At 45.2% G+C, this 25,555-nt stretch overlaps 1 protein-coding gene across 5 annotated transcripts in view; it reads left to right on the top strand.

The window, feature by feature from the left end:
* LOC147438992 (chromatin modification-related protein EAF1 B-like) overlaps positions 1-23,849 on the top strand; it is a 57,505-nt gene extending 33,656 nt beyond the window's left edge. For all 5 annotated transcript variants that reach the window (XM_086484927.1, XM_086484928.1, XM_086484930.1 and 2 more), the window contains 6 exons: positions 20,127-20,258; positions 20,348-20,449; positions 20,573-20,643; positions 20,796-21,005; positions 21,141-21,546; positions 21,632-23,849. In XM_086484927.1, coding sequence (XP_086341053.1) covers positions 20,127-20,258; positions 20,348-20,449; positions 20,573-20,643; positions 20,796-21,005; positions 21,141-21,546; positions 21,632-23,293 — 2,583 coding nt within the window. In that variant the 3' untranslated portion in view covers positions 23,294-23,849. The remainder of the gene's footprint in view (positions 1-20,126; positions 20,259-20,347; positions 20,450-20,572; positions 20,644-20,795; positions 21,006-21,140; positions 21,547-21,631) is intronic.
* The last annotated feature ends 1,706 nt before the right edge of the window (positions 23,850-25,555 follow it).

The following is a 25,555-nucleotide window of genomic DNA, read 5'->3' as shown; positions in this document are numbered from 1 at the left end:
TAAAATGTTTCCCTTGTCATTCCAGAGCTAATGACGCGAACACATTTTCCGGTCAAAAATAGCAGTTCCCTAAATTTTAGGAGATGCTTCCATGGCGTCCCTATCGGTCTCCTGACCATCGTTGAAGACTCCCATTTGACCAACATCTACAATGTGGGTTAATTTACTAGCCCCTTTCAACTTATAAGGTTGCAGTGACTTGACGAGTGGCCCAAATTCCAGTTTGGCGCACATGAGCTTCCATACTCATCAGAATTCAGTGCTAATTGGCCCGGGTAGTCCCTGTCTGACCGACCTAGATTCCCGATGTGAGAAACCCATTTGGCTGCAGCCGTTTCACACTGGCCATGCAATGTCCACTTGCACCTTTTCAAGGGTTCCGGGACCAACAAGTAAAAATAAAATAAATATATCTAATACTTATTTACAAAAGGCAACAGGAAAAATACACCTCCTGGTGACACTATGCCACGAGTACCAGATCTTGGAGGTGGGGCATCATCATCATCATTAGTATGCCGTATCAAGAACCTGCTTCATGATGTCCGCGTCGAAAGCTATTCTTGTGGCTTGCAAAACGATTCGTAGATCCCATAATTGCAGCAAAGCCATAGCTTGGTCAGTGAATACATAACGCTGAATCTTGCTGTAAGGAATGATGGGAAGGCTTGCCTTTGCAGCAGCGACGATGGCTTGGGTTTCCTCAAGAGATTCTTGCATCTTGTCTGAGCGCTTCTTTTTACCCATACACTGTGAAGATGACGAAACAGGCGAAGGAGAAGAAGACTTACTTGATGCGTCAAAGCCGTACCCAGGTGTCGCTGGCAAAGCTAGCCGACAGTCAACTGTCTCCTCAAAAGACGAGGTATGCGGCTGTAGCGAAGATACTTCAGAGCTTGGCGATGGCGAATGAATAACGGGAGGAAATCGTCGCGCAGGGGATTTGTGAGGAAAAATGCAGACTCTCCTGACTGTTATACGTGTTCGCGCCATAAAAGCTCCACCACTCGCCGCTCCTAGACTTGTGTGCGTCGCTGCTGTCGTGGCAGACATGCATTGGGCAAGACTTCTACCCATCTTTGAAATGATTACTATTGGCGTGCCATCTGACCGTTTGGCGCTTAAAAATTGAAAAGTGTGTTCCCACTGATACTGGACTTCTTTTCAGTCTGGTTTGATCACACTGGTACTGATTCTAAGATCAGTCTGGTTTGGTTCCACTGGTACTTGTTCTGAAATTGGAACTGGTTGCACATAAAAAAGCCCCAAAATATCTGATTCTGGTACCTCTGGATCTGCAGTTCCCAATTCCCTAGTACCTTGTTCTTGCCGAGACTCTCTATTGCTTTTGAATAGTAAAGCTTGATCTTTGCATCATTATATACTCCTGGCAACAATAATCCAGATAAATCTTTCAGTCTTACTGTACCATTGGAGAAGACCCAGTCTACCTCAAATGGTCCTGCCCAGACAATCTTCAGGTTTGGCTTCTTCGGCCCCAATCTAGACTGATAGAGAAGCACCAAATCTCCTTTCTGAAATTCCCGAACCTTAATCCGGCGATCATGCCAATGCTTCATTTGTTGTTTAAGAATTTCTTGTTCCAGCATAGCCCGTTGCCTGAGTTCATCTAACTGCACAAGTTCATCTAGGCGCTTTTTCAGATTGTATGCCATACACCATTCTGAATGGTGTCAACCCAGTAGTGACTTTGTAAGCTGTCCTATACGTCCATAGAGCAGTCTGGAGTTTCAAATCCCACTGGTCTGGTTTCTTCTGCACAACCTTAGTGAGAATAGTCTTGATTGTCTTGTTACTACTTTCAGCCTGTCCATTGTATCTGGGATAATAAGGAGTAGATTTCCGATGCTTGACTGAAAGCATATCCAATAGAATTTCCATGGTGTCATTGATAAAATGTGTTCCTTGATCTGACACAATCTCTACTGGACATCCATATCGACAAACAATATTCTCAAATAGAAACCTTGCAGTTGACTTGGTTGTGTTGTCAGGAAGAGCTTTAGCTTCAACCCACTTAGTGACATAACAAGTAGCCATTACTATGTACTTGTTCTTCCTTGGAGTAACCTTCTTAAAAGGTCCCATAAAATCTAATCCCCATTTCATGAACACACCCAGTGGTTGTACTGGCGTTAAAGGAGTCATATCTGCAGCCGTTGGTCAACCCATTCTTTGGCATATGTCACAAGTTTTACAAAAACTTCTAATATCAGCAATTAGTGTTTGCCACCACAGACCAGCTTGCAGAATCTTCTTGTAGGTAACTTCATTGGAAAAATGTCCACCCGATTCGCCATTATGTGCTTCTGAAATAACTTGCATTCTCCCTTCCATAGGTACACAACGCCGAAGTGTACCATCAACACCCAATCGATAGAGTGACCCTCTGATGATGGTAAACTTCAAGCTTTTGATGACCAAAGCTTTCTTCTGGTTCTGCTTCCAATCCTCTGGGAAAGCACCTTGAGACAGAAACTGATAAACATCATACCATTCAGGATCAACTAATTCTCCTGCTTCCAGCTGAAATAAGTCAGCGTCCACTGGTTCATCCCTCAAGGGTGATTCTGAATAACCTTTTGTACTTCTTGTCAGAAAATCAGCTCCACAGTGATTCTTGCCAGGCTTATGAAAAATTCTGAATTCAAACTCCATTAAGAACATCCACTGTATCAGCCTGTCTTGAATAATGACTTTATTAATAAAAAACAGAAGAGCGTGATGGCCCACATAAAAATGGAACAACTTCCCTAATAAGTAATGCCTGAACTTTGTAGCACTGAAAACCATTCCAAGGGCTTCTCGCTCAGTAGTTGTATATCCTTGTTCAGCCTGACTGAATCTGCGACTGGCAAAATAAACAGGATAATCAGTCCTTCCATCTGGCTGAGCCAATATCGCCCCCATTGCCAATCCCGAAGCGTCTATATGTACATGGAAAATAACATCCCAGTTTGGTTGCCTAAGAACTGGTTTACTGATAATGGTATTTTTCAGATTCTGGAAGCTCTCCTCACATTCAACAGTCCAATTGAACTTACTGGTCTTCTTTGTAAGCTCATATAATGGTACTACTTGAGAAGCAAACTTATGTACAAACCTTCTATAGAAGTTAACATATCCCAGGAAAGAGCTCAACTCTGAGGCATTTCTGGGTGCTTTAGCTTGCTGAACACACTGATTTTATCGTTGGCCATTTCTATTCCATTTCGGGAAACTACATGTCCCAGTAACTGTCCCTTCCAGACTTGGAAAACGGATATTAATGGATTCAAACAAATCCGCTTCTCCTGACAGCGTTTGAAAACCATTTCTAGGAATAGTAGATGCTGTTCCTCATCTGAATATACAGTAAAGTCATCCATAACGATAGCGAGGAACCGATGAAGGAATTTATTAAACATTTCCATCATACACCGCTGAAAGGTAGCTGATGCATTGCATAGGCCGAAAGGCATCACCAGATACATGAAAGCTCTCCACTCGGTGATGAAAGTGGTCTTCGCTCTATCTTCAGGAGCGATTTGTAACTGGTTATAGCCACTGTAACCATCCATAAAGCTATACATTTCATATCCTGCGATCTCATCAAGCAACATGTCAATAAAAGGCAATGGAAATGGATCTTTGATAGTTTGGGTATTGAGTTTCCTATAGTCGACACAAACTCTCAATTTCCCGTTTTTCTTGGAAACTACGACCATGGGAAATAGCCAATCGCTACTGGCCACCTCTGTGATGAACCCAACCTTGAGAAGATTATCAATCTCCTCTTTGACCTTCTTAGTATAGGTGGGGTTCATTTGGTATCTTTGCAGTCGTACTGGCCTAGCATCTAGCTTTAAAGGTATCCGGTGTTGACATACTTCAAGATTCACCCCCTTCAGGTCTGTGTGTTCCCAGGCAAATATGTCTTTGTAGTTCTGGAACATCCTGCGTGCCTTTTCCTTTATTACCGGGTTGAGATGCTTGTTGACCTTGATCATCCTAGGACTATCCTCCGATCCTAGGTTCCATTCTTTCACTTCTTGGTCGTCTGGAAGCAACCAATTAGGCCCGCCTCCTTTTCGTTTGGTCGATTTCTCAGCATAATCCCAGGATGGCCCATTCAGTTCTGAATCAGCATTCTGATCCACTCTGTGTTTTTCAGAAAGTACTGGCTCCTCTACCATACCAGTATCAACTGATTTCACCAACCTCCCAGTTAACTGAACTGATCTTTCCCCTGTGTTGATTTCAATAAACTGATCTGGGAATTGCTTTTTTTGCTTGTCGACCTGCTCTTTATTCAATAAAACTGCATTCAAGTCAATCTCAGCTAAAGGAAATATGTTCAGCGCTGCTAACATCCGTTCGATCTTCTTTGCCTTATACTTCTGGCATAACTCCAGCTCCTAGTATTGTTCGTTTGGATTTGAATCCTACCGTTGGCCCTTTCTATGGTTAAGGTTTGATTTGCGTAGTCATGAACAACATGTGCTGTTCTCAAGCATGGGCGCCCTAGGAGCATCCCATATGCCCCTTGCACATCCAGAACTAAGAAGCTGGTTTTAAATTTTTCCGTGTCTACTCTTATCTGCATATTTTCAATCATGCCCGTAGCTTGTACTACTCTGTGATCTGCCATTCGCACTTTAAATGGTGCTGGCTTTAGATTCGTGATACCCATTCTTTGTTGGAGATGAACTCCCATTATATTGACTCATGCTCCTCTATCCAAGATAACACTTGAAAGAGGTCCCCATTGCTTCCTAACCTTGTAGTCCACGTGAATGAGTGGAACTTCATCATCTCGGACTGCCGTCAGGTCCATTGTTCTGGCCTCTGCTTCAGCTTTCCTGAGCTGCCTGATGAAGTTTGCCACTTTAGGCAAGGTTTTTCTGATATCTTCCAGTTTCACAATCAACTTCTAAATTCTATCACAAATTTTAACATGGATTTCTTCTTTCTCTTGGTCAGACTGGTTGTCAGAGCTCGAAGAACCGGTTGTATCTTCACACTGCCATTCCTCTCTTGTAGTGCTTCCAATCCTTCCATCAACTCTCAGTTCATCAGCCATTCCTTGTACCGCAGCCAGCATGGTCTCAGGTATGCCCGGTATTGACTGATCTTTCTGAGTTGATTGGGCTGGTATCCTCTGAATGACTCGGGCTTCAGAACTTTCTGGCTGCTTCTGGCAGCTTCTTGGCTAAATCCTCCGTGATTTTAGCCGCTAGTTCTCTCTGCTCTTGCCATTCATCTACCACCTTCTCTTTACCCTTGGCCTTCCAAATTTCTCTTTGTTGAGCCCACTTGTTGCTGTTAGTAGTGACTGGTGTCTCTGAAGTATCTGGAATTTCTTCAATTACTACGCCCTTGCTTCTTGTGACTACCCGTACTGGGACTAACTCTAGTGCCTTAGCCTTAGTAGCAGTAGTTGCAGGTGCGTTTGGGCATTGGGCTGTGAAATGGCCGTACTTCCCACAAGTATAGCAATTCATACTCCGACTCTGGAAGTTGCCACGCCCTTTGCCTCAGCCCATACCCGTTTGGAGTCGGCCACGTCCTTGACCAGTACCACTGGTACCCGGTCTCTTCTCTTGAGATACTTTGGCGGGTTCTACTTTCACTGGTTCAGTATAGGCTACCACTAACAGGTCTTTGCCCTTCTTAAAATGATGAATCCTGTACCACAATTGTTCCATAAATGACCAAAAGCCTTACAGTAAGTACATTGTGGGCACTCGTTGGAGATATGGTCCTTGGATTTGCATTTCGAACACCAAGTCTCCATCTTCCGAACTGGCTGTCTGGTGTGGGTAATCTCGGCAATCTGTCTAGCCATTTCTTCAATTTTCTTGGTCCAAGATCCCTGCTTTGACTTCTCCTTGGACCGTTCATTAGAGTTGTTGGACCCCTCACTGGAATCAGAACTCTCCGTAGCAGAGCTATTGCTACTGGACCTTCTCTTTTTGTGACTCTTTTCCTTCTTGGCCTGTTGTTCCAGCTTCACTGCTCGTTGTACCAGATCATTGAATTTCTTGGTAGGAGCTGGTACCTCCTGCTCCCTAAGCTTTTTGCTTCTGAAACCATTCAGAAACCATGCATGCAACCTCTTCTCGGATGGCGGTTCCTGTAACTGCTTGGTTAGCTCCTTGATTTTTTCCACATAACTTCGGACTGATAGATTGCGCTGCTTGATCTTATCCAATTCACAGAGGATATCTTCATCACCTTTGTTGTCGGAATACTCTAGTTTGAAGGCTTTAAGCAATTTGTTGTAGGATCTGAGCTGACAGGCGGGGTAATGGTAATACCATTTCCTCGTTGCCTCCTTCAAGGTTTGCGGAAAGTATTTCCCCCAATCATCTTCATCAATATTTTTTAGTTCAGCATACTTCTCAAAAGCCTGTATGTGAACGCCTGGATCATCCTTCTTACCTCCCTTGAATATTGGAAAATAAATTTTCAGAGAGGATGAGTAATCATTTCGATTACCACTGATTCTGCCGCTTCTCTTCTTAGATTCCGAACGGTGCTTGGAAGTCTTCTTGCAATTGTCAGTGTCTGCATCCCAATCAATGTCTGTTTTTGTCTCTGCTTCCCTTGGTACCCTCATCCCCCTGTCGGGACCGAGAACTCTTGGCTTTTCGTGCTTCCCTTTCTGTCCGTCTGCGTCGAGAATGACTAGACTGCTGTGAGTCCTGCGTCTCATCAGCCTGACTATGTTCCTCTCAAGCTTCAGTGTCAGTCACCTTCTCTTGCTTAGGGTCAGACTCTCTTCCCGACTCCTCAGGAATAGGATCAACACGGATGGTGGATTTCCGGCCACGATTGGATTTGGGTGCCATTGCTGAAAACTTCCAACTGGGAGAAGAGTCTTTCAATCAACGAGCTTCAACTCGAGCCACCGTGATCGCCAAAATGGAATTGGAGCTGATCTTTGAAGATAGCTAATTCCAGTGTTAGAAGATTTCGGCTTCTGATGATGTATTAGTTTAGACAGTCAACTTGATAGAGAATCAAAAACTGAACTGGAATTTATCTACTGGAATGAGAACAAGACTATGTACTGAGAATAATATTCAGATTCAGATTCAGAGTACTGAATGCAGAGTAAGTGTAACTGGAATATCTGCCGTGATTGGAATTACAGATGAGAGATTACAGTGAGTATGATGAGATTTACATATAGAGTAAATTTGGGCTTATCCTGGATTCATCTAGGTATATTCTTTAGTCGTATAGCGGACATGCAGACTTCACATTGTGAAGTTTTCGTCCGAGTTACGACCAATTGATATTGTGCTAATTCTTTCTATCTTCTGTGGTGCGTATGCCCTATCAACTACCTCACTTGTGCTAATTTTTTCGATTTTATGCTTCTTTTAGTGCGAGGCTTCATTATGACTGAGTCTGCCCTTGATCTCCGGAGTCATGACAGAAACTCAGTACGCTGAACTTTGTGTTGATGTATGCTCTTGTGTGTGTGCGTGTGGTGTGTGTTGTGCTGGGGAGCATATGTTAGTACCTAGTTCTACACCCACTATTGGGCACTGATGACGTTAGTGGGGATGTCGTGGTATTTAGTCAATACTATGCATGATGGAGCTGATGGTTATATTGTCTTGTGGGTGACTACCATGGGTCTATAGCTTGCACTTTCTTTCAAGGGTGAATCTGGGCTTATCCTGGATTCATCTAGGTATATTTACATATAGAGTATAAGCGACAACAACTGCCAATGATTGACAACTCGAGTACAAATGCCGCCAAAATGCTAATCCGACTATGCTCAAGATTATGCTAACCCAAATGCCAACCCGATTACAATGTAATGGGTCCTATTTATATACGTTGGGTTTAGCATAGTAATTACCGTAGTAATTACTTGACTAATTCATTGCCCGTCTCATAAGAGAACGTTCCCACTTAGTGAGACTGTCTCAGCCGTCTACATGAGCCAAGCAAGTCCCAATACTCTTTAAGAAAAAGCTGGGAGTCAAACCATTCTCACGTGGACAGCTACCACAGGGAAGTGCTCTGAGGGCCGTGTGGAGCTCTTCTAGCTGAAGAGGCAGCTCAAGCCTGTAGCGCATCTCCTCAGTCACGACAAGGCATCTATGCCTAAACCTGCTCTCTGAATGCATCCTGAAGCTTTGACTGAGGCTCTGTTGAGACAACAGGTCACGGTAAAAGTTAGTAGCAACTGCACGCATGTCCTCTGGCTCTGAAGCAACTGACCCGTCAGGCCTCCTCAACTGGCTAACCCTGGCATGCGTATATTGGGGTCCCACTGTCTCAAAGAAATCCCTTGTCACTCTGTCACCCACCTGGGTTCATTGAGATGCCTGTCGATGGAAAGCAAACTCATGGCGTCTCTCCTCTATGTTGGCTGTCACGAGGATGTGGCAGCTGTTAATTATGTCACGAGGACGTGGCAACTGCTAACTTTAGTTGTTGGTTTCTTTTCAATGATTTTTGTTTTATTTTTGAGACCCTCTTTTTGAAGTTGCAAATGGTCGGACATTGTATGGCCAATGTGAACGGTAGTTTCACCCGTAGACGGGAAGTTGGTCGGCACAGGCTCAGTGCAAGATCATGAAGTCCCCCCGTTGCACTTAGCAAGTTGGTGGATACTAAGAAGTGAACTCAATAAAGGCATAAAGTCAAGGTGGGACTACCAACAGAAAGTATCCGACAGTTGGGTCACATAGCACTTTTGGATGCGGTCCCAATGAGGATAGATAGTCAGATAACCAGGGGGAGCCCAACGGAAGCATCTCCTAAAACTTATGGATTTGCTATTTTGGGCTGTTAAATGTGTTCGCGTCATCACCTCCGGTATGACAAGGGGAACATTTTACGACTCTGCCGCGAAGTCAACTGGGCAACCAGTCGGGAGATTTTTAGGCGGCAACCCCGAAATGGGAAAATGCCTGTAAACGCGCCAAGTGGAACATTTTTGTGCACTTTCCTCTTGCATCAAGAAGTGGCGCTGAATTTGTAGCTGGGAGACTCATTTTTCAGCTCTTGTCACAGGTTAAGAGCTATGGAGTGCTTTCTTTCCCCCTCATGTACAGTGTGGTGCTAGGAGTGATGCCCTGCACACTACACACTGCTCTCTCTCTCTCTCCCCTACGTGCAGTTATGTGATGCCCCACAAGAGGGCTCTTCATTTGACTGATGTACAATTGTGTGGGTTCATGCTTTCTTTTGTGCTGAGGCAAGAGCCTCCTTGTTCGTCGGGAGATTTTTAGGCGACAACCCTGAAACGGGAAAATGCATGTAAACGCGCCAAGTAGCACATTTTTGTGCACTTTCCTCTTGCATCAAGAAGTGGCGCTGAATTTGTAGCTGGGAGACTCATTTTTCAGCTCTTGTCACAGGTTAAGAGCTATGGAGTGCTTTCTTTACCTCTCATGTACAGTGTGGTGCTAGGAGTGATGCCCTGCACACTACACACTGCTCTCTCTCTCTCTCCCCTACGTGCAGTTATGTGATGTCCCACAAGAGGGCTCTTCATTTGACTGATGTACAGCTGTGTGGGTTCATGCTTTTGTGCTGAGGCAAGAGCCTCCTTGAGCAGGAATAGGGGTAGCTAATTGCTACTCCAAAGCAGGCACCGGTGACGGTCATAACCACACCGTACAGGTGCGTTTTCAGTGCTGTGTATGCGCTGTAAATTGACTGTTTTTCAGCCATACGGACGCTAGAACCATTGGGAATAGTGCTCACTAGCAGAGGACAGTTAGGGGACTGTTTGGGACTGAAAACAGGGCAAAAACCAGTAAATACAGCGTGCTGAATTTACTGTTTTTGGGCAAGGAGCAAGGGAATAGGTTTCGTGCAAGTTCTGGGGCTGTTATGTTACCGAAATTTGGCCAAAACAGTTGGTATCTAGCTCGATATAGATCTAGCTCGATATAGGTGAAGGATTCCCAGGACTCTACTTTGTAACTTACCCTCTCAAAGTATAAAGAAATACCGAAAGGGGCGCCAATTTTGAGGCCTTCAGGTTGTCGGCGTCTGTTGGGGGCATTCTAGCTTCCGAGCTGTGTGTGTACTTAAGTGTTAATTCCCGTCGCAGGTTCCTTTTGCAAAGTGCTCTGTGTGTGTGTCTAAAGTAAAGAATTTCGGGTGAAAGCCAAAGCCTACCGCCCCACGGGCCGGTTTCACCAGCAAGCTCCTAGCGAGTCTGCTGCAACTGTTCCTCCAACCAAGGATTGTTTGGATGCTGCTTCTGCATCCTCTACAAGGAAGCAACGCCCCGTCGGAGATGCTGCTTCTCCTCTCTCGCTACAGCCAGGCAGGCCGTGTACTCCTGAAGAAATAGCCGACTAAGCTGAGCAAGTCCAGAGGCCACTCTGTCAGTAGGAGAGTTCTGCATGTCTAAGCCTTGTGTCCAAAGAGCCACCACTCGCTCTCTGAGCGCAGAGTCTAGCAAAACCCTCTCAGGGATGCATAGCATCGTGCTTCCCCTCCTCTGTCTATTTGTCACTGTGAGGATCATTGGTGCATGGTCAGAAAAAGAAGTCCCAGCCAGAATGCAAACTATCCCACCCAAGTCACAAAAGTGGTCATTGGTGTAGAAGCGATCTATCCGAGATAGATTCACTCCTCCCACTCTGCGATCTGAACGAGAGAAGGCCAGGCTGTCTGGGGGACTCACAAAGCTAGAATGCTGCCACACATCGAAAACCCGCAGAGTCATACATAACCTCTCCCAAGCTGCCAACTCAACTCCATGCACATTAGTATGGCTATCTCCAATCCTGTCAAAGGGGTCCTCCAACATGTTGAAGTCACCCCCAATGCACCATTGCTCTGCCTGCGGAAGAGACTCTACAATATGAGAAACTCTGCACATGCATTCGCCACATTGGGCGCATAGATGTTTAGGAAGCCCATGAGGCAACCCTAAACCTGAATAGTAATCCATTGAGCCCTGTTTGGCACAATAATCCCTCTGTTCACAATATCCTGTTGCAAAGAATCCGCAATAGTCTTACATACCTCTCCCTGGATGCCTCCAGGTCCAAATGGAGCTGACCAAAACGTCTCACAGTGACCTCGCAAAATTTTACCACACCGTCTAATGTGGCTCTCACAAAGATGATGCTCTTGTAGCATAAGAATGTCAATCTCACCACCCACAAGGCATCTCTGAAGCTCTTGACGCAACCGACCCCTTTGACGCTGAAATTGGGGCTCTCCTAATCCTTGCACATTCCATGAGATGATCCTCATGGAGTCATTGAGAGAAAACAGATGCTGCAATAGCAGCTAACCTCGCTATCTTTGAGGCCGCTTTGGATGGGAAGTAATCCGCATCCAAACGACCTCTAGACAAGCACGAAAGGAGTAACTGTCCCGCCCAGGTCCAAGCCGAGCGTGCAACCCGAAGGGCTACATACTCTGTCCAAGAATCCTCATGTACAAATATATAACGAGGAGGGTTCTGAGTGTCAGCAAACAAATGCACCACAATGTGCCTGCAACCCGTTGCATCCGGAGGCGTCACGTTGAACTTGGCTAGAGGCCAAAGTGTCTGCACCAGATCTGTCACCTGTAAGCCCCCTGTGTGGTGTGAGAACTCAGTAGCTTGAATCTGGAGCGAGTCAAAGAATCGTGTGCAGGGTCCACTCTGTGGGATCCCTACCGCACTGCGGAAAGGAGAAACCCACGGCTGTGTCCAAAGCCTCAATGCCTCTAGCTGCAAGAAAGAGGACGTGGACTCGAAAGCAAGCCTCCTCCAGGTAAGGAGAAGAGTCACCTAGGAACCGTGTGAAGCCGTAGTCGAAGAAGTCCCAACATCTGCAAATGTCAAAGCTAGTCAAACCTCTAGGGACTGCTGCAAAAGGAGAAGTCTGCACCAAAAAAGGCAGCCTCAGGTGGGGCTGTCCCTCTCGAGCCACATGTGTAACAGACTTGGACACTGCCAAGAATTCACTTCAAAACAATTCACAATTTGATTCGACACCGGCCCTGTGGAGTTCCGTGCCAAGAGTTATTGGCCCCAAAGACTGGCGCCCCTTTCGGTATTTCTTTTTGTATTAAATCTGTTGCACAAAGTACAAGGGAGTGGGTGGGTCTCACTCGCAGACTTTGCGTCCAGATGCTCTGAGAAATGAGAGCCCAAACCACACTTATAAAGGTTTACAAGGGATGCCAAAAGTAGAGCCCCAAAAGCTGCCATAAAAAGCCTAAAATAAAGCAATCCTCTCACAAACTCCTCGCTTAGGAAATAAAGCAAATAATCTCCAAAAGCACTCTCTCTTGTGTAGAATACAGCCCACGCAAAAGATGCTTTTTTTTGGTATGTAACTGCCACGTCAGTTGTCCATACAGATTTTCGTGATTTCCGTCGTGAAATGCTCCGTGATTTCCGGGCTTTGACGGCAGTTCCACGTAAGCATTTCAGCTAGCTTTTCCGGGCCGGGGTGTGTTTATGTATAGAGCAGCCACGTCACCAGTTTGTGACATACCCCCCTCTTGAAAGCATTGTAATTGCCCTCGATTACGCCTGCAAAACAGACAGAGGCCATAAACTGTCTTAGCAGACATTGACTGCTAGTACCGACGCACTAGGAACGCACATCTAGCACATGTACCAATCGACAGTCACATCACAGGACCATCACTTGACATCACATGACAAATCACATTCAAAAATTCATTCGGATCTCAGACCATGTTTATTTGGCAACGTATTTAGCAATCGCATCTAGATCCGCTCGGGACCTCATAGATGCCCTTTTAACTAATCCATATTGCAATCACATCTATCGCGATCTTTCAGATCGAAATGCTGCAATCATTTTGTCTATCAGTTCCTGCACTTAAACAAGTCAAGAACAAATCAGTATCATAGTATCGGGAATTCCACTCCATAAAGTCATACAACAGAATAATGTCAGCTCACGGTATCCGTGAAAAGAAACATCAGTGACTTCAGTATCAAAAATCGAGGCAATCTGTTGACAAAGGAGCGGAGTGACTCCCTTCTCGTGCATATCCGCTGCACCTGATTCCGCCCAAGAGTTCGGGTGCTTCACAATCTGAGGAGTATCTGCTAGGTCCTCCTCCTCCATCCACTTCGCATCCAATGCGGGATAGTTCTTGAATTTAACCAAGAACCTTCTTATCGCTTTACCCTTTATCTTTCTGTCTTTATGTGCCAATATTTGTTCGGGAACAAGGATCTCCTCGTTTTCTTCCACTTCGGGTTGCTCATCAAGCTCCCCATCTTCGGGCATATCGCCTTTAAAAGGCTTCAAGAGACTCACATGAAAAGCATTGTGAATTCTCAAGTATCGGGCAGTTTCAGTCTAAAGGAGACATCATTTATCTTTTCGAAAATCTGGAAAGGTCCGTAGTATCGCATACTAAGCTTTGGAAAAAGCCTCTCCTTTTCCTTTCTTTTTCTCAGGCGTGCCTTCTTAAAACGTAAGAGCACCCAATCGTTCTCCTTCAATGTCAAATTGCGACGATGGCGATTTGCTGCCTTTTTTGGTCTTTCTTGAGATTTCTGCAAAGCCTCGCGGACCTTGGCAAAAGCCGTGTCCAAGTCACGCGTGTACTCATCGGCTTCAAAAATCTTATCTTTCGTGCTTAGGAAGGGTGGAACCTTCGTAGCACCTTCAATAATCTCAAATGGCGCCTTCCCCGTCGAAGAGTGTATCGTGTTATTGTAGGCAAATTCCACCAAAGGTAAATACTTTTCCCATTGAGTCTTTTGATTCGAGATATAAGACTTCAATAAATCTAGTACCACTGAATTAGCAATTTGTGATCCGTCAGTCTACAGGTGGAAAGATGACGAGAACCGCAATCGTGTGCCAATGTTCTCCCCAATAGCCTTCCAAAACAAACTCGTAAATTGGGGGACTCTGTCGGAGACAATCATCTCAGGCATGCCATGCAATTTGAAGATCTGGGCCACAAACAATCTCGCTAAGTGATCCGGCTTGAGTGCTTTCTTCACTAGAATGAAGTGATCTTGCTTGCTAAATCTGTCAATAACAGTCCAGATACCATTGTGACCACTGTGTTCTCGAGAGATCAAAAATGAAATCCATTGCAATACTTTCCCAGGGTCGGGTGGGTATAGGTAAAGGCTGTAACAAACCCTGTGCTTTATGCGTGTCAAACTTGACCTTCTGGCATACCAAGCAACTGCGTACAATATCGTCCACGTCCTTCTTGAGTCCCGACCAAAAGAAATATCTTTCCACACCTTTCAAGGTGGTAGCTATGCCGCGGTGACCCGTAAAAGGTGGACGATAACCGCCAAAAGCTCTTTCTCATAAATATGTGCTGTCAATTCCGGCCTTGAAAACAATCGCTTTCATACGCAATGACATGGCCTTCTTGCATTAAGACCGCACCCAGACTATGACCACAAGCATCACAATATACTTCAAATGACTTCTGCAAGTCCGACAAAGTCAAAACTGGTCCTGTAGTCGATTTCTCTTTCAGTGTCTGAAAGACAATCACCTCTATGGATCCCCACGAGAAAGGGACTCCTTTCTGCGTCAACATATGCAAAGAGGAAGCAACCTCTGCATACTTTCTAATGAACCGCTTGTAGTACGAACACAAGCCCAAGAAGCTTCTAACTTCATGGACATTCTTCAAATTGGGCCAATCACGGATAGTCTCTATCTCGGCTGGGTCCATCTGCACTCCTGCTGTTGAGACAATGTGTTCCAAAAAGTGTATCTCAGGTAGGAAGAATTCACTTTTCTTTGCATTAATCACCAACTTGTGATCTCGTAATGCCTGAAAGACCTGTAGCAGATGTTCTCTATGTTCTGCCTCGTCTTTGGAGAAAAAAATGATGTCGTTAAAGAAAGTGCCAACAAATAATCTGCTCTCTCGAAAAAGCCTGTCCATCATTCGGTTAAATGTCGCTGGAGCATTGGTTAGGCCAAAAGGCATCAACAAAACTCAAATAACCCAAAAGTCGTCCGAAAAGCTGTCTTGTAGACATCTCTTGGCGCAATTCGGATTTGATGATATCGGCTCTTCAAATCGATTTTGCTGAAACACGAGGATCCCTGTAGTCGGTCAAGAATATCATCGATCCTAGGAATCGGTTCTTGATGGTGAATTTGTTGAGAGCTCGATAATCGATGCACATTCTCCAAGATCCGTCTTTCTTCAAAACCAACAACATTGGAGAGCAGTACGGTGAAGTACTAGGCTGGACAAGACCCTTTTCTAAGAGATCTTTCACTTGGTTCATAATTTCTTCGTTCTGGGCTCGGCTCACATGGAAAGGTGGCCGGTTCGGTGGTGTGCTTCTAGGTATCAGATCAATGGTATGATCCTCAGGATGAGTGGGTGGTAACTTGCCTGGCAGGCCCTCTGAAAAGCAATCGGCATGAGTGTGGAGAAAATCTTGGCGTTCTTTATCAAGTTCAGACATATTTGTCCTATTCTCATCATTTAACTCTTTCAAAAAGATTGAGTAAACAAACAGACTGGATCTCATTAATTTTTAAACGGCCGAAGCCGATACAATAGGGAGAGACTCGCCCTTAAGTTTCACATCAAGTACAATCGTTCGGCCCTTCTTTGTAGTCAAAGTCGCTTTTCTCGCTCGATAGTCGACCCCGATGTTGTTCTTATGGTACCAGGGGATTTCCAAGAGGACATCACAACCTTCCAAGGGCATTATATAGAAGTCCTCGTGCCCCAAATACCCCTGACAATGCAACCAAAGTTTGCTAATGACAGGTGTAATGGCTGCGTCCCTGTCGGGTGCCACTAGAACTGCCTCTGCTAGTGGTCCCATCCGATTGTGTGTGATCTCGAGGCGCGCCGCCAATTCACGTGAAATGAAGTTGGCCTTGGCTCCTCCATCAAAGAAAATTAGGGCTTCTTGGTCTTTCACTTTGCCCCAAGCTTGCCAAAGTTCTGTACTCTCGTCAATCGTGCCTGGGTCAGTACCCATGCAATCTGGAACCAATCCTGCTTTCATTTTGCCTTTTCGTGCACGTTCCTGTGTTGCTTTTGAACTCTCAGGCCTTTCTTCATCTTTGTCTTTTTGTTCTTTCGGTGCCTTTTTAGGGCACTTCGCGGAGATGTGCCGAGTTTCCCCGCATCCAAAGCACTTCTCCTCTTTGATGTAGTTAGCCCTCTCTCGAAGAGTGAGCTTGGGTCGTGCATCCTTTTCTTTCTTTTTTGGGTCGCTCTTCTTCTTTCTACTTTCATTGTTCGAAGTTTGTTCGGTCCTTTGCGTCATGATTTCATCTGTGGGGTAGAACAAACTGCCTGAATGAATGGCAAAACCCCGTTTCGCATGACTCATCAGTTCCTGAATGGAATCTGACTTTTGCTCTAAGCACGATCTCGGATCTCTATAGGAAGTCCCAAGGTAAACCGTTCTTTGAACGAGATCTTCTTAAATAAAGAAGCTGGTAAAAAGGAGCTCCAGAATCTCTCGCACTATGCGTCCAATGTATCCTTCTTGGTCATCCGAAGATGGTTCCAAGCAGTTCGTATGTCACGTTTGTACTCCCGAGTCAACCAAGAAGAAATAAAAAGCTTTTTAAATTTCAGCCATTTAAGTGGCGCTTTCTTGTTCAATAGAAGCGTGGACCACCAAGTTCGAGCATTTCCCTTGAAGTAAGAGGTAGCCCTCCGAACCTTGGAGTGCTTTGAGTAATGTCCTCCAGAGAAAGCTATGTCAAACTGCTGTATGAAGGCCAAAGCCTTCGAAGCATCTCGAAATCCAGAAAACATGTCAAATTTAATTTACTTTCCATCTTCTTTTAACTCTCGGACTTTCTTGCTTTTATCTTCCAGAAAGTCATACTGGTTGGCTTTATAAAAATTCTTCTTCTTTGCATAAAATTTGCTGTCGTCGGAGTTCGAACTATTCGAAGACGAGTCCTCTGTAAAACTGTCTGAAACTGGGCGAGATTTAGACTTCTTTGCCTTTTTCTTGCTCTTTCCGAAGCGTTGCTTTTTGCTTCGCTTTTTCCCTTTTCTGTCTTCTTTGTTGAGGCAGAAGAAGGAGGAGAAGGAGAAGGAGAAGGAGAAGGAGAAGGAGAAGGAGTGGGTACTCCTTCAAATCGCACACGCTTCTTCTGCTTTCTTGCCGAGGCAAAAGTAGATTGACGACCCAAATAACCCGGGAAGTCAGTGCCTTTCTTTTGCTTTTTGTCGTGCTTTTTAGCTTTGTTTTGCGCATCAAAAAGCTGGCTTATCGGTGCATCAACCACCTCTTCTAATTCTTGCTCTGTAAACATCCTCGGAGTAGGAGGTTGTTTGAGCACCAGTTTGAGGGGTGGCTCCGTGGTTTGCCGCCACTGTGAGTGCACCTTGTCGAAGGAGGTTTGGGTGAAAAATTTTGCAAGTTTAGGGTCCTTCGCAAAATTCATCATCAACTTTGTCGCATCATCGACCAATCCCCGATGTTTCATCTCTTCAAGCTCCGCCTGAGTAGGCTGAGGTGGGCCGTACTCCTCACGTGAATCTTCTTCGTGATCTCTTCCTGCATCTCCGGATGCAGAGGAACTCGACTGTGCTTTGCTTGAATCCATAAGTGTCGTGTAAAAAGGATAGGTTTTCCTGGTAGAAGAGAAATCGGCCGCACTCTTATACTACTGTAACAGACTTGGACACTCCAAGTCAAGAATCTACTGCGACACGACAGGAATTCACTTCAAAACAGTTGACAATTTGATTCGACACACGGCGGAGTTCGGTGCCAAGAGGTATTGGCCCCAAAGATTGGCGTCCCTTTCGGTATTCTTTTTGTATTAAATCTGTTGCACAAAGTACAAATGAGTGGGTGGGTCTCACTCTCAGACTCTGCGTCCAGATGCTCTGAGAAGTGAGAGCCCAAACCACACTTATAAAGGTTTACAAGGGATGCCAAAAGTAGAGCCACAAAAGCTGCCATACAAAGCCTAAAATAAAGCAATCCTCTCACAAACTCCTTGCTATGAAATAAAGCAAATAATCTCCAAAAGCACTCTCTCTCTCTCTCTCTCTCTCTCTCTCTCTCTCTCTCTCGTAGAAAACAGCCCACGCAAAAGATGCTTTTTTTTCGTACGTAACTGCCACGTCAGCTGTCTGTACAGTTTTTTGTGATTTCCGTACGGCAGTGCCATGTCATCATTTCAGCCAGCTTTCCCGGGGCGGGGTGTGTGTGTATGTACAGCAAAGCCACATCACCAGTTTGTGACAACACGGCTCGTAGCGAAAGCACTACCAAGATATCGCCTCGCGGCAGACGCGTGTCCAGTCCCCTGCGTCTCAGGAGGAGTGGAGGAGGGATCGGGAGATGAGGCTGTGGGCCCCACCGGGGAGAGAGGAGGGACGAGAGGCGCATGAACAAGTCAGCTTGTTTTGTGCGCACTTTGTGAAGTACCTTGTGAACTATGAGAAGAGCCACCAGATGTCCATGTCCATGTGCTTGAACCCACCTCCTCACCACCCCCTTCACTCTTCCCCCTCGCCCTACCTTCCCTCTCTCCTCGCCCATCATCACCTCTCCTCGCCCCTACCCTCCCTCCCCTCACCCCTCACCACCCTCCCTCTCTCGCCCCTACCCTCCCTCCTCACCACCCTCCCTCACCCCTACCCACCCCCTTTCCTCTCTCCTCTCCCCTTATCCCTCACCACCCGCCCTGCCCCTACCCACCCCCTCCTCTCTTCCCTAGCCCTCACCACCCCCTAGTCCCCTACCCACCCCCTCCCCTCTTCCCTAGCCCTCGCCACCCCCTAGTCCCCTACCCACCTCCTCAACTGTCCCCTCCATCCATCCTAGCCCCCTATTTACTTTTTTGCATATTTCGGGAATTTCTCTTTGTGAAGACCATTCGTGGTAGCCAAGTCCTCGCCCTTTTGGCTGCATTTATACTAGCTTTGTGACTTTTTGGGATTTTGTTCATGCTTGGGCCTTCTTCAGTTTTTGCTTTGTGTACAACTTATCTCATGTGGCGGGGTATCCGTAGTTCTTCACATCTACCTACATTTCATCATTGTACCTTTCCCTCAGAACTTGAATATCTTCTCTACACATCAGCTTTTTCAGTCAGGTTAGGCTACATTTTTCCTTCCTGCTGGAGGGCAACTTCTAGCAGGGCTACAGTGTCATGGGCATAGGACAAGCAATTAGTGTCACGGGCATAGGACTGGCAGTTAGTTACAGTTGGTGGAGTTCACACTGGACGGACTCTCGTCTGGCAGTGACACGGACTCTCGTCTGGCAGTGACACGTGGCAAGTGATACGGATGGTGGTCTAGTGGACACTGTGGCCAGATCACCACCACCTCAGTTTGGAGATAGGCTTAGCTGGATTGGGATATCTGCTAGCCGTTGGTGGCTCTTTAGGAGAGACACATGTGGTTGGTTCCGGTGGTTGGAGACATCATCATCATCCACTTTGTATGGTCGAGCGTCTTGAGTCTTGAGTCTTGAGTCCAGCGTTGCACATCTGCACCCTCCCTGCACATTGGAGCTTTGACACCCCCATTGTATCCTGGAGTCTTGGGCTTGGAGCTGAGTGGGCTGCCAGCCAGAGTCTATATGGTTCTATGAGTTTGTCGAGTTCCACTGAGTTCTGAGATTGTTTTGCTTTGAGTTGTTACATTTCTGTGTGATGTTTTCTTTCTGTCGGAGTGAGGTTTCATGCATACTGCACTGAGGAGACCCACTGTAGAGAGCATGACACACTTTCCCTGCTACAACACCCCCCATCCCGTGCCTTTTTTTGAGTGTCCAGGGTGCGATCCTAAAGGGGATTCTGGCTCTATATAAACAACCGTCTCCTCTTGCTCTCATCTTTTGCATTCTCTACATCAGTCTTGTATAATGAACTTGTGTTGGTGTCGCTTGGGTGCTTTCCTCCCTGAATCATTGATTTGCTTCTCTTGAATGCCACTCTCACTGCAAGTAGTCTGCATTGAGAGGCAAATAACATTCATGTAAAAAAACGATTCCACAGAAGGCTGGTGAGGTTTTTCTTGTGGGTTCACTGCTTTTCTTGTCTGGAGTTATTTAGGTCTAGGATTAATGTGTAAGATGGCATCTGGCAAGAGAGATTTCAACATCGTTGTTTGGACATTCTAATAATTTTTGAGTATTTTCCTTGGTTCAGGGGATTTTTCGTAAGCCAAAAGATTGCAAAGAGAGGTACAGGATGCTCACAGACAGAGGTGGTGGTGAGGGTGGGGATAGTCCCGACGATCCAAGCTCATCCACACATCATTCCTTCTCTATGACATACAAGGTTGATAGTCTCTTCTGTAATTGCATCGTTCCCCTTTTCTGTGAACCACTACTAGCCCTTGCTTGACTCTGAACTTTTGCTATGAGCAGGGAGGTACTAGATATCTACCTCAGCATTTGGAGGAGACTTTGAAAAGCCATGTAGACTGCATTTTGCAGCTCCATCAACAGCATCGCAGTAGGAAATTGCAGGTTTGAAAGGAATTCACATGGCAATATGCACAGCTTTTTCTAGTGTTAGCATCCTTACCCTAATTAATACATGCCAGCTTCTTTATTTCTTACCATTATCATTGCGATTGACTGCACATGTAGAGTGAAACTCAAGAACCAAAGCAGCTTGTACAGGAACATGAGTCCCATGTGATCAAGCATCCTGCAATGACGTATGTTTTTTCTTTTTTCACGTCTACTTTTACAGTTCCAAATGAGCTAGTCAAATGGTTAATGGCGACTAAAATATTGCAAAGTTTTTTCAGCATGCTACAAGTTTTTGACGCTTTTCAAGTATCCTAATACCACACTGGTGTCTCTGAAGGCCTTTGGAGTTGTGTGAGCTATCTTCAGCAAGCGGGGAATTGGTTTCCCATTCTTACCCACTTCAACCTGGAGGGATGCCAAGCATTTTGCCATCAGGGGTGGCAATGCGACCAACTTCTTCTGCAGTATCTGCGATGCAAGGAGTCACTAGCCTGCAAATGAGTCCGTCTATGTCACCATCAGCTGCCATAAATGCTGCTGCAACAAGGTTTGTTTTTCTTATTTTCTGGGGCATGGTTTGTGATTCATATGCGTGACTGTGGCAGGCATGAAAGCATGCCGTATAATGCCCATTGTTCAAATAAACGGTGGTTTAATTTATAAGACTTCATGGTGAAAACAGGGATGCACAGCGTATGGGGGTTTCAATGAGGCCAACTGCTGCGGAAGAACAACGCCTCCGGTATAGCAGGATGGTTGCAGGACGCGGTTTACAAACTCAAGGCTTATCTGCTGTCACATCGGGGTTGCCGCTTGTAAACTTGCCAAGCACCACAGATGGTACAGCTTCAGCCAATCTATCTTCAGCAAATAGTGCAGGGATGATGTGCAGTTTAAGTAGGGGCATGCCTGTGACAAGAACGGGTCTGCCTGGGGTGGGACCAATTGGTGTTCCAAATATTTCTTCAGGCATGAGTAACATACCATCTGCTGGAATGGGATTATCTGGTGGAGCTAATGCGATCAGTGCTGGTGCTGTATCCTCTCCTGTAAATATGATGAGACGGCCCAGAGAGGCCATTTCGATGGTATATCATTTTACATAGCCAGATTAGTTTTCAGAGAATCTACTTATTGCTTTTGCTAAATGTCTTCTTTGCAACCTACTTTCAGGGACACTCTACATCTACACCCTTAAACAATGCAAGTAATAGTCTAGCAAATCCAGTAGTTTCATCACCTACTCAAAACTTCGGTGTCCAGCAGCAAATATTTCAACAGAATGCTTTACAATCACAACAGCAAAGCCCTAGCTCAAGTCAGCAGCAAGCATATAACATGATGCGTGTGGCAAAGGAGCGTCAGCAATTACAACATCAGCAGCAGCAGAAGTGGATGCTTCAACAGCAGCAAAGCCCAACAAGTAATACATTACAATCACCATTCCAGTCTTCACAGCCTCTTCCTGCTTCTCAGCAGCAACATGGTCTTTCTTCCCATGCTCTTTCTCCCCATGCTCCTCTCTTCCCCCAACATCAACCCTCTCACTTAATGATGCAACCGCATGCTCTGCAGGAGCAGCAGCAGCAGCAGCAACATGCTGCACTGGCCTCAAGTTTACCACAGTCAGCAGTTTCACCATCGGGGCAACCGTCCCTTAGTGGTGGTAGTCAAACTTCTCAGCAGCAACAGTCATTATCACAAGCACATCAGCCCACATCATCAACAGCTTCCCCATTGCACCCCTTTCAATCCAAGCATCAAAGTCCTGCAGTAAAGCAGCAGCAGCAACAACAACAACAGCAGGGAAAGAACATGAAGGCATTAGGACGAGGCGAAGGTCAAGTGCCTAGCCAGGTATCTGCACAGATATCTGGGCAATCAATATCCCAAGGTCAACGCATTAGTGACTCTTCGGGGGCTGTGCCTCAACATTTAGCAGGTGGATCTTCTGCCCAAAATATTTCGGCCAATTTGTCGCATGTTTCTGATGCTGGAGCACAGCAACCTTTCTCACAAAAAGGTTTCTCGCAGCATAAACACATATCTCAGCAGCATTCGACTTCCATGTCAATGAGCTCTTCAGTCCAACCTGCTTCTCCACCTACAGGACCAGGTGTGCAACAGCAGCAAGCTTCACCTGGCCTTGCTGGGTCATTACCTTCAACACAACAACGGCGTGCTGGTCAGCAATCACAGGGCCAGCAACGTAGGCCTCAACAATCCCAGGTGGGTATGAATATAGTAGGAACGCAGCTGGCTTCGCAATCGGCTAAGATTGGACTACAAACCAGCTCTGTACCGTCTCAATTGCCAGCAGGTTATCAGCTTGGAGCTAACGCAAACAGCCCTTTGAGCATGGCCTCACCATCGAGTGGCATTCCTCTTTCCTCACCCAGCAATACTGGTAGTGGGAGTTTTTCCTCTGTGCCTCAATGGAAGCCAGGACAGACTTTCAGTCCAATGGCAGCTGGGTTATATAACTTGAGTCGAAGTAATAGTGGCATTGCAGCACAAGCTCCTCATCTTGCTATATCTGTTGGCATGCATTTACCGTTGCCAAATGGCAAAATACCTGTTGCAGGTAACAGCCTTGGAACACAAGATACTAGTAGAGCCGGTTCGCAGCATGTTTCCGGACATGTAGGAACATTGCCACAAAAAGGTCCAAGTGGGCCAGTTGTAACGTCAAGGCCTGGGGGTGTGTCCCAGCATGCAGCATCTTCACAGCAGCGGCAGCTTGCGCAACAGCAGCAACTTAGCTGTACATCAAGCAGCACAGGAGGGCAACAGCTAAGGCCTGCGTCGTCTGGTACGGCACCTGCTCCTGAGTAAGGTGATTAAAAAAGCCAAGTTTCTCTGCAGTGACTGCCTAAGATCTTCTGCCTGGTTGCTTTGATGCACGCATCACTTTGGCTGTGGCATGCCGATGACGTCTATGCAATCAGGATGTCTTGTCAAATGAAGACTTTCCGCCACAATTGCAGATTCTCTACTGTGCCCGGCCCATAATCAAGCCCTCAACATCATCAGTCTCCACAACAAGCTGTGGATTCTTTGTACCTCATTCTTTGTATTTGTTTTGTAATTTAGCCCAGGCTACCTGGTTTTGTATGTTGATACCTGCGTGCCCATTTAAAGGAAGGTGCTCGCCGTTTTCACAATCGGCACATACACTCTTGTAACAACCGAATTAGGTCTAGAGATGGCACTTATCTCCAAATGACCGCTTGCTCAAAATTTCATTGGCTGATTCTCTTCACAATGATGAGAATCTGCAGCTTTTTTGTAAAAGTTTTTTTGCCGACTGTGTCAGGTAGGCTAGTCAGGTGCCTTGTGCATTTACAGAAACTCATTTACTTAAGCTGTCAGTGTAGACATTTGATGCGAATATGTTTTTCTTGTGTTGCGATTCTTCGTTCGTTGGGATGAATGGGGTGATGTAGATAGTGTAGTACCACAACTTGGAAGATTGTATATTCAAGTGTTCTGTCCTTTTTTGGTGGGAGGGGGAGGATTGACATTCACAAGAACATGGCTCTAAGGAGAGTTCTGAAACTCAGTTTTTAATTATAATAATGAAGGCATACCATTTGAGTGGAGCTTCCGGAGCTTGTGTCAAAAAGAGAGGAAGTTTGGGCTTTCCTGGTAGGGCAAAAAGAGTAGCGATCCCCAAATTTCCTAGGAAAGCTTGTCTGTGCTTTCTTTGTAGTTTCATCTGTCAATCAACCATCTGCAAAATAAAAGCGAAGAAATGGAGAAGCCACAAAAGCAAGTACTTCAAGGTGCTAGATTGTAGCAGAGCAGCGCGAATGATTGGAAAAATCAAGAAATTTTTTTGTTCCTTGTGGAATATCAGCAAACATCTCTATCGAGACTTTGTTTTTCTGTGTATCATGAAGGTTTCTGCGACTCCTTATATCTAGCCCACCATGGAGCTATCATAACTAGAGCATTTCTCTGATAAAGTTTGAATATTATTGTGAAGGTAACTATGTTGCAAACTTGGCAGAGGTCTAGTTGAGGATTATTTCTGTATTGAAGAGTGATGTTGTTTTCATCTGGATGGACTTCGCCATGTCAATAAGTGGATTATGCATTTTTGGCATGCTCTAGTGTATGTTGTCTTCATCTTGTGGACTTATGCCATGTCAATATGTGGATTATGCATTTTTGGCATGCTCTAGTGAAATGTTTCAGTGTCTTCGGACTTTTCTTTTCCTTTAAATGTGTGCCTGCATCACCATCTCTTGAGGGTTCACTTCCTTTGTTTTTGTCGAACGTGGTACAACTTATTCCCAAATATGCCTACCCTTTGCTTTACCGTTTTTAAGGTGTTTGCTTGATCACATTGTTGAGACCTCACTACCATCCATTGTGTGTATAGATTTGAATGGTTTTATGTATTTTTACTCATATGCCAAAAAGATTTTTAATTATATGCACTTGCATGCCAAAAATAAATGTGCATCGACATGGGTTGTTGGACACCCGTTGGACTCCATCATAGGTGATTTGAAATTCTTGTATCATAGGCCATGTTGTTGATGGAACTCTACGTGTTGATAATATTTTCTCTTTTTTTGCAGCTCGAGTGTATCAATAATTTTTCTCCTCTCTTTTTTCTCTTGGTGATAGTGTTCTTTTTTCTCTTTGTGATGAGTTTGTGTAGTTTTTTTAATGAAAAGAAAGTCAAGTGGTGTTGGGAATGAAGAGTTACAATCCATTTGGAAAGTTATAAGACTTGGCACTTCTATACAAGAAAGATTTGTGATGTGAATATTACTCGTTTAGGCTTTACTTTGTGGTTTCCTTACCCTATAATTTGAATTTATTTTTTATGGAGCCATCAGGAGATGTAACGAGAACCCACAAATTAACGTTTTGAATATTTTTATATAAAAAAATAGAAAATGTATTATTCAAGGTTACATATTCAATAGATTTGAACACGTAAATGATGTAGATCTCTCTCGAGTACAGAATAGCATGCAGTTAGTTACTTGGATCTCTCAGTGGTATTAGAGTAATGATGAAGCAGAGAAGAATTGGAAGGCATGGGACAATTGCTACATGCATAGTTCTTCTATATTAATG

Source organism: Adiantum capillus-veneris, chromosome 16 (assembly GCF_014529385.1).
Source record: "Adiantum capillus-veneris isolate H3 chromosome 16, ASM1452938v2, whole genome shotgun sequence".
Classification (NCBI taxonomy): Eukaryota; Viridiplantae; Streptophyta; class Polypodiopsida; order Polypodiales; family Pteridaceae; genus Adiantum; species Adiantum capillus-veneris.
This window is presented reverse-complemented; position numbering and strand designations above follow the sequence as displayed.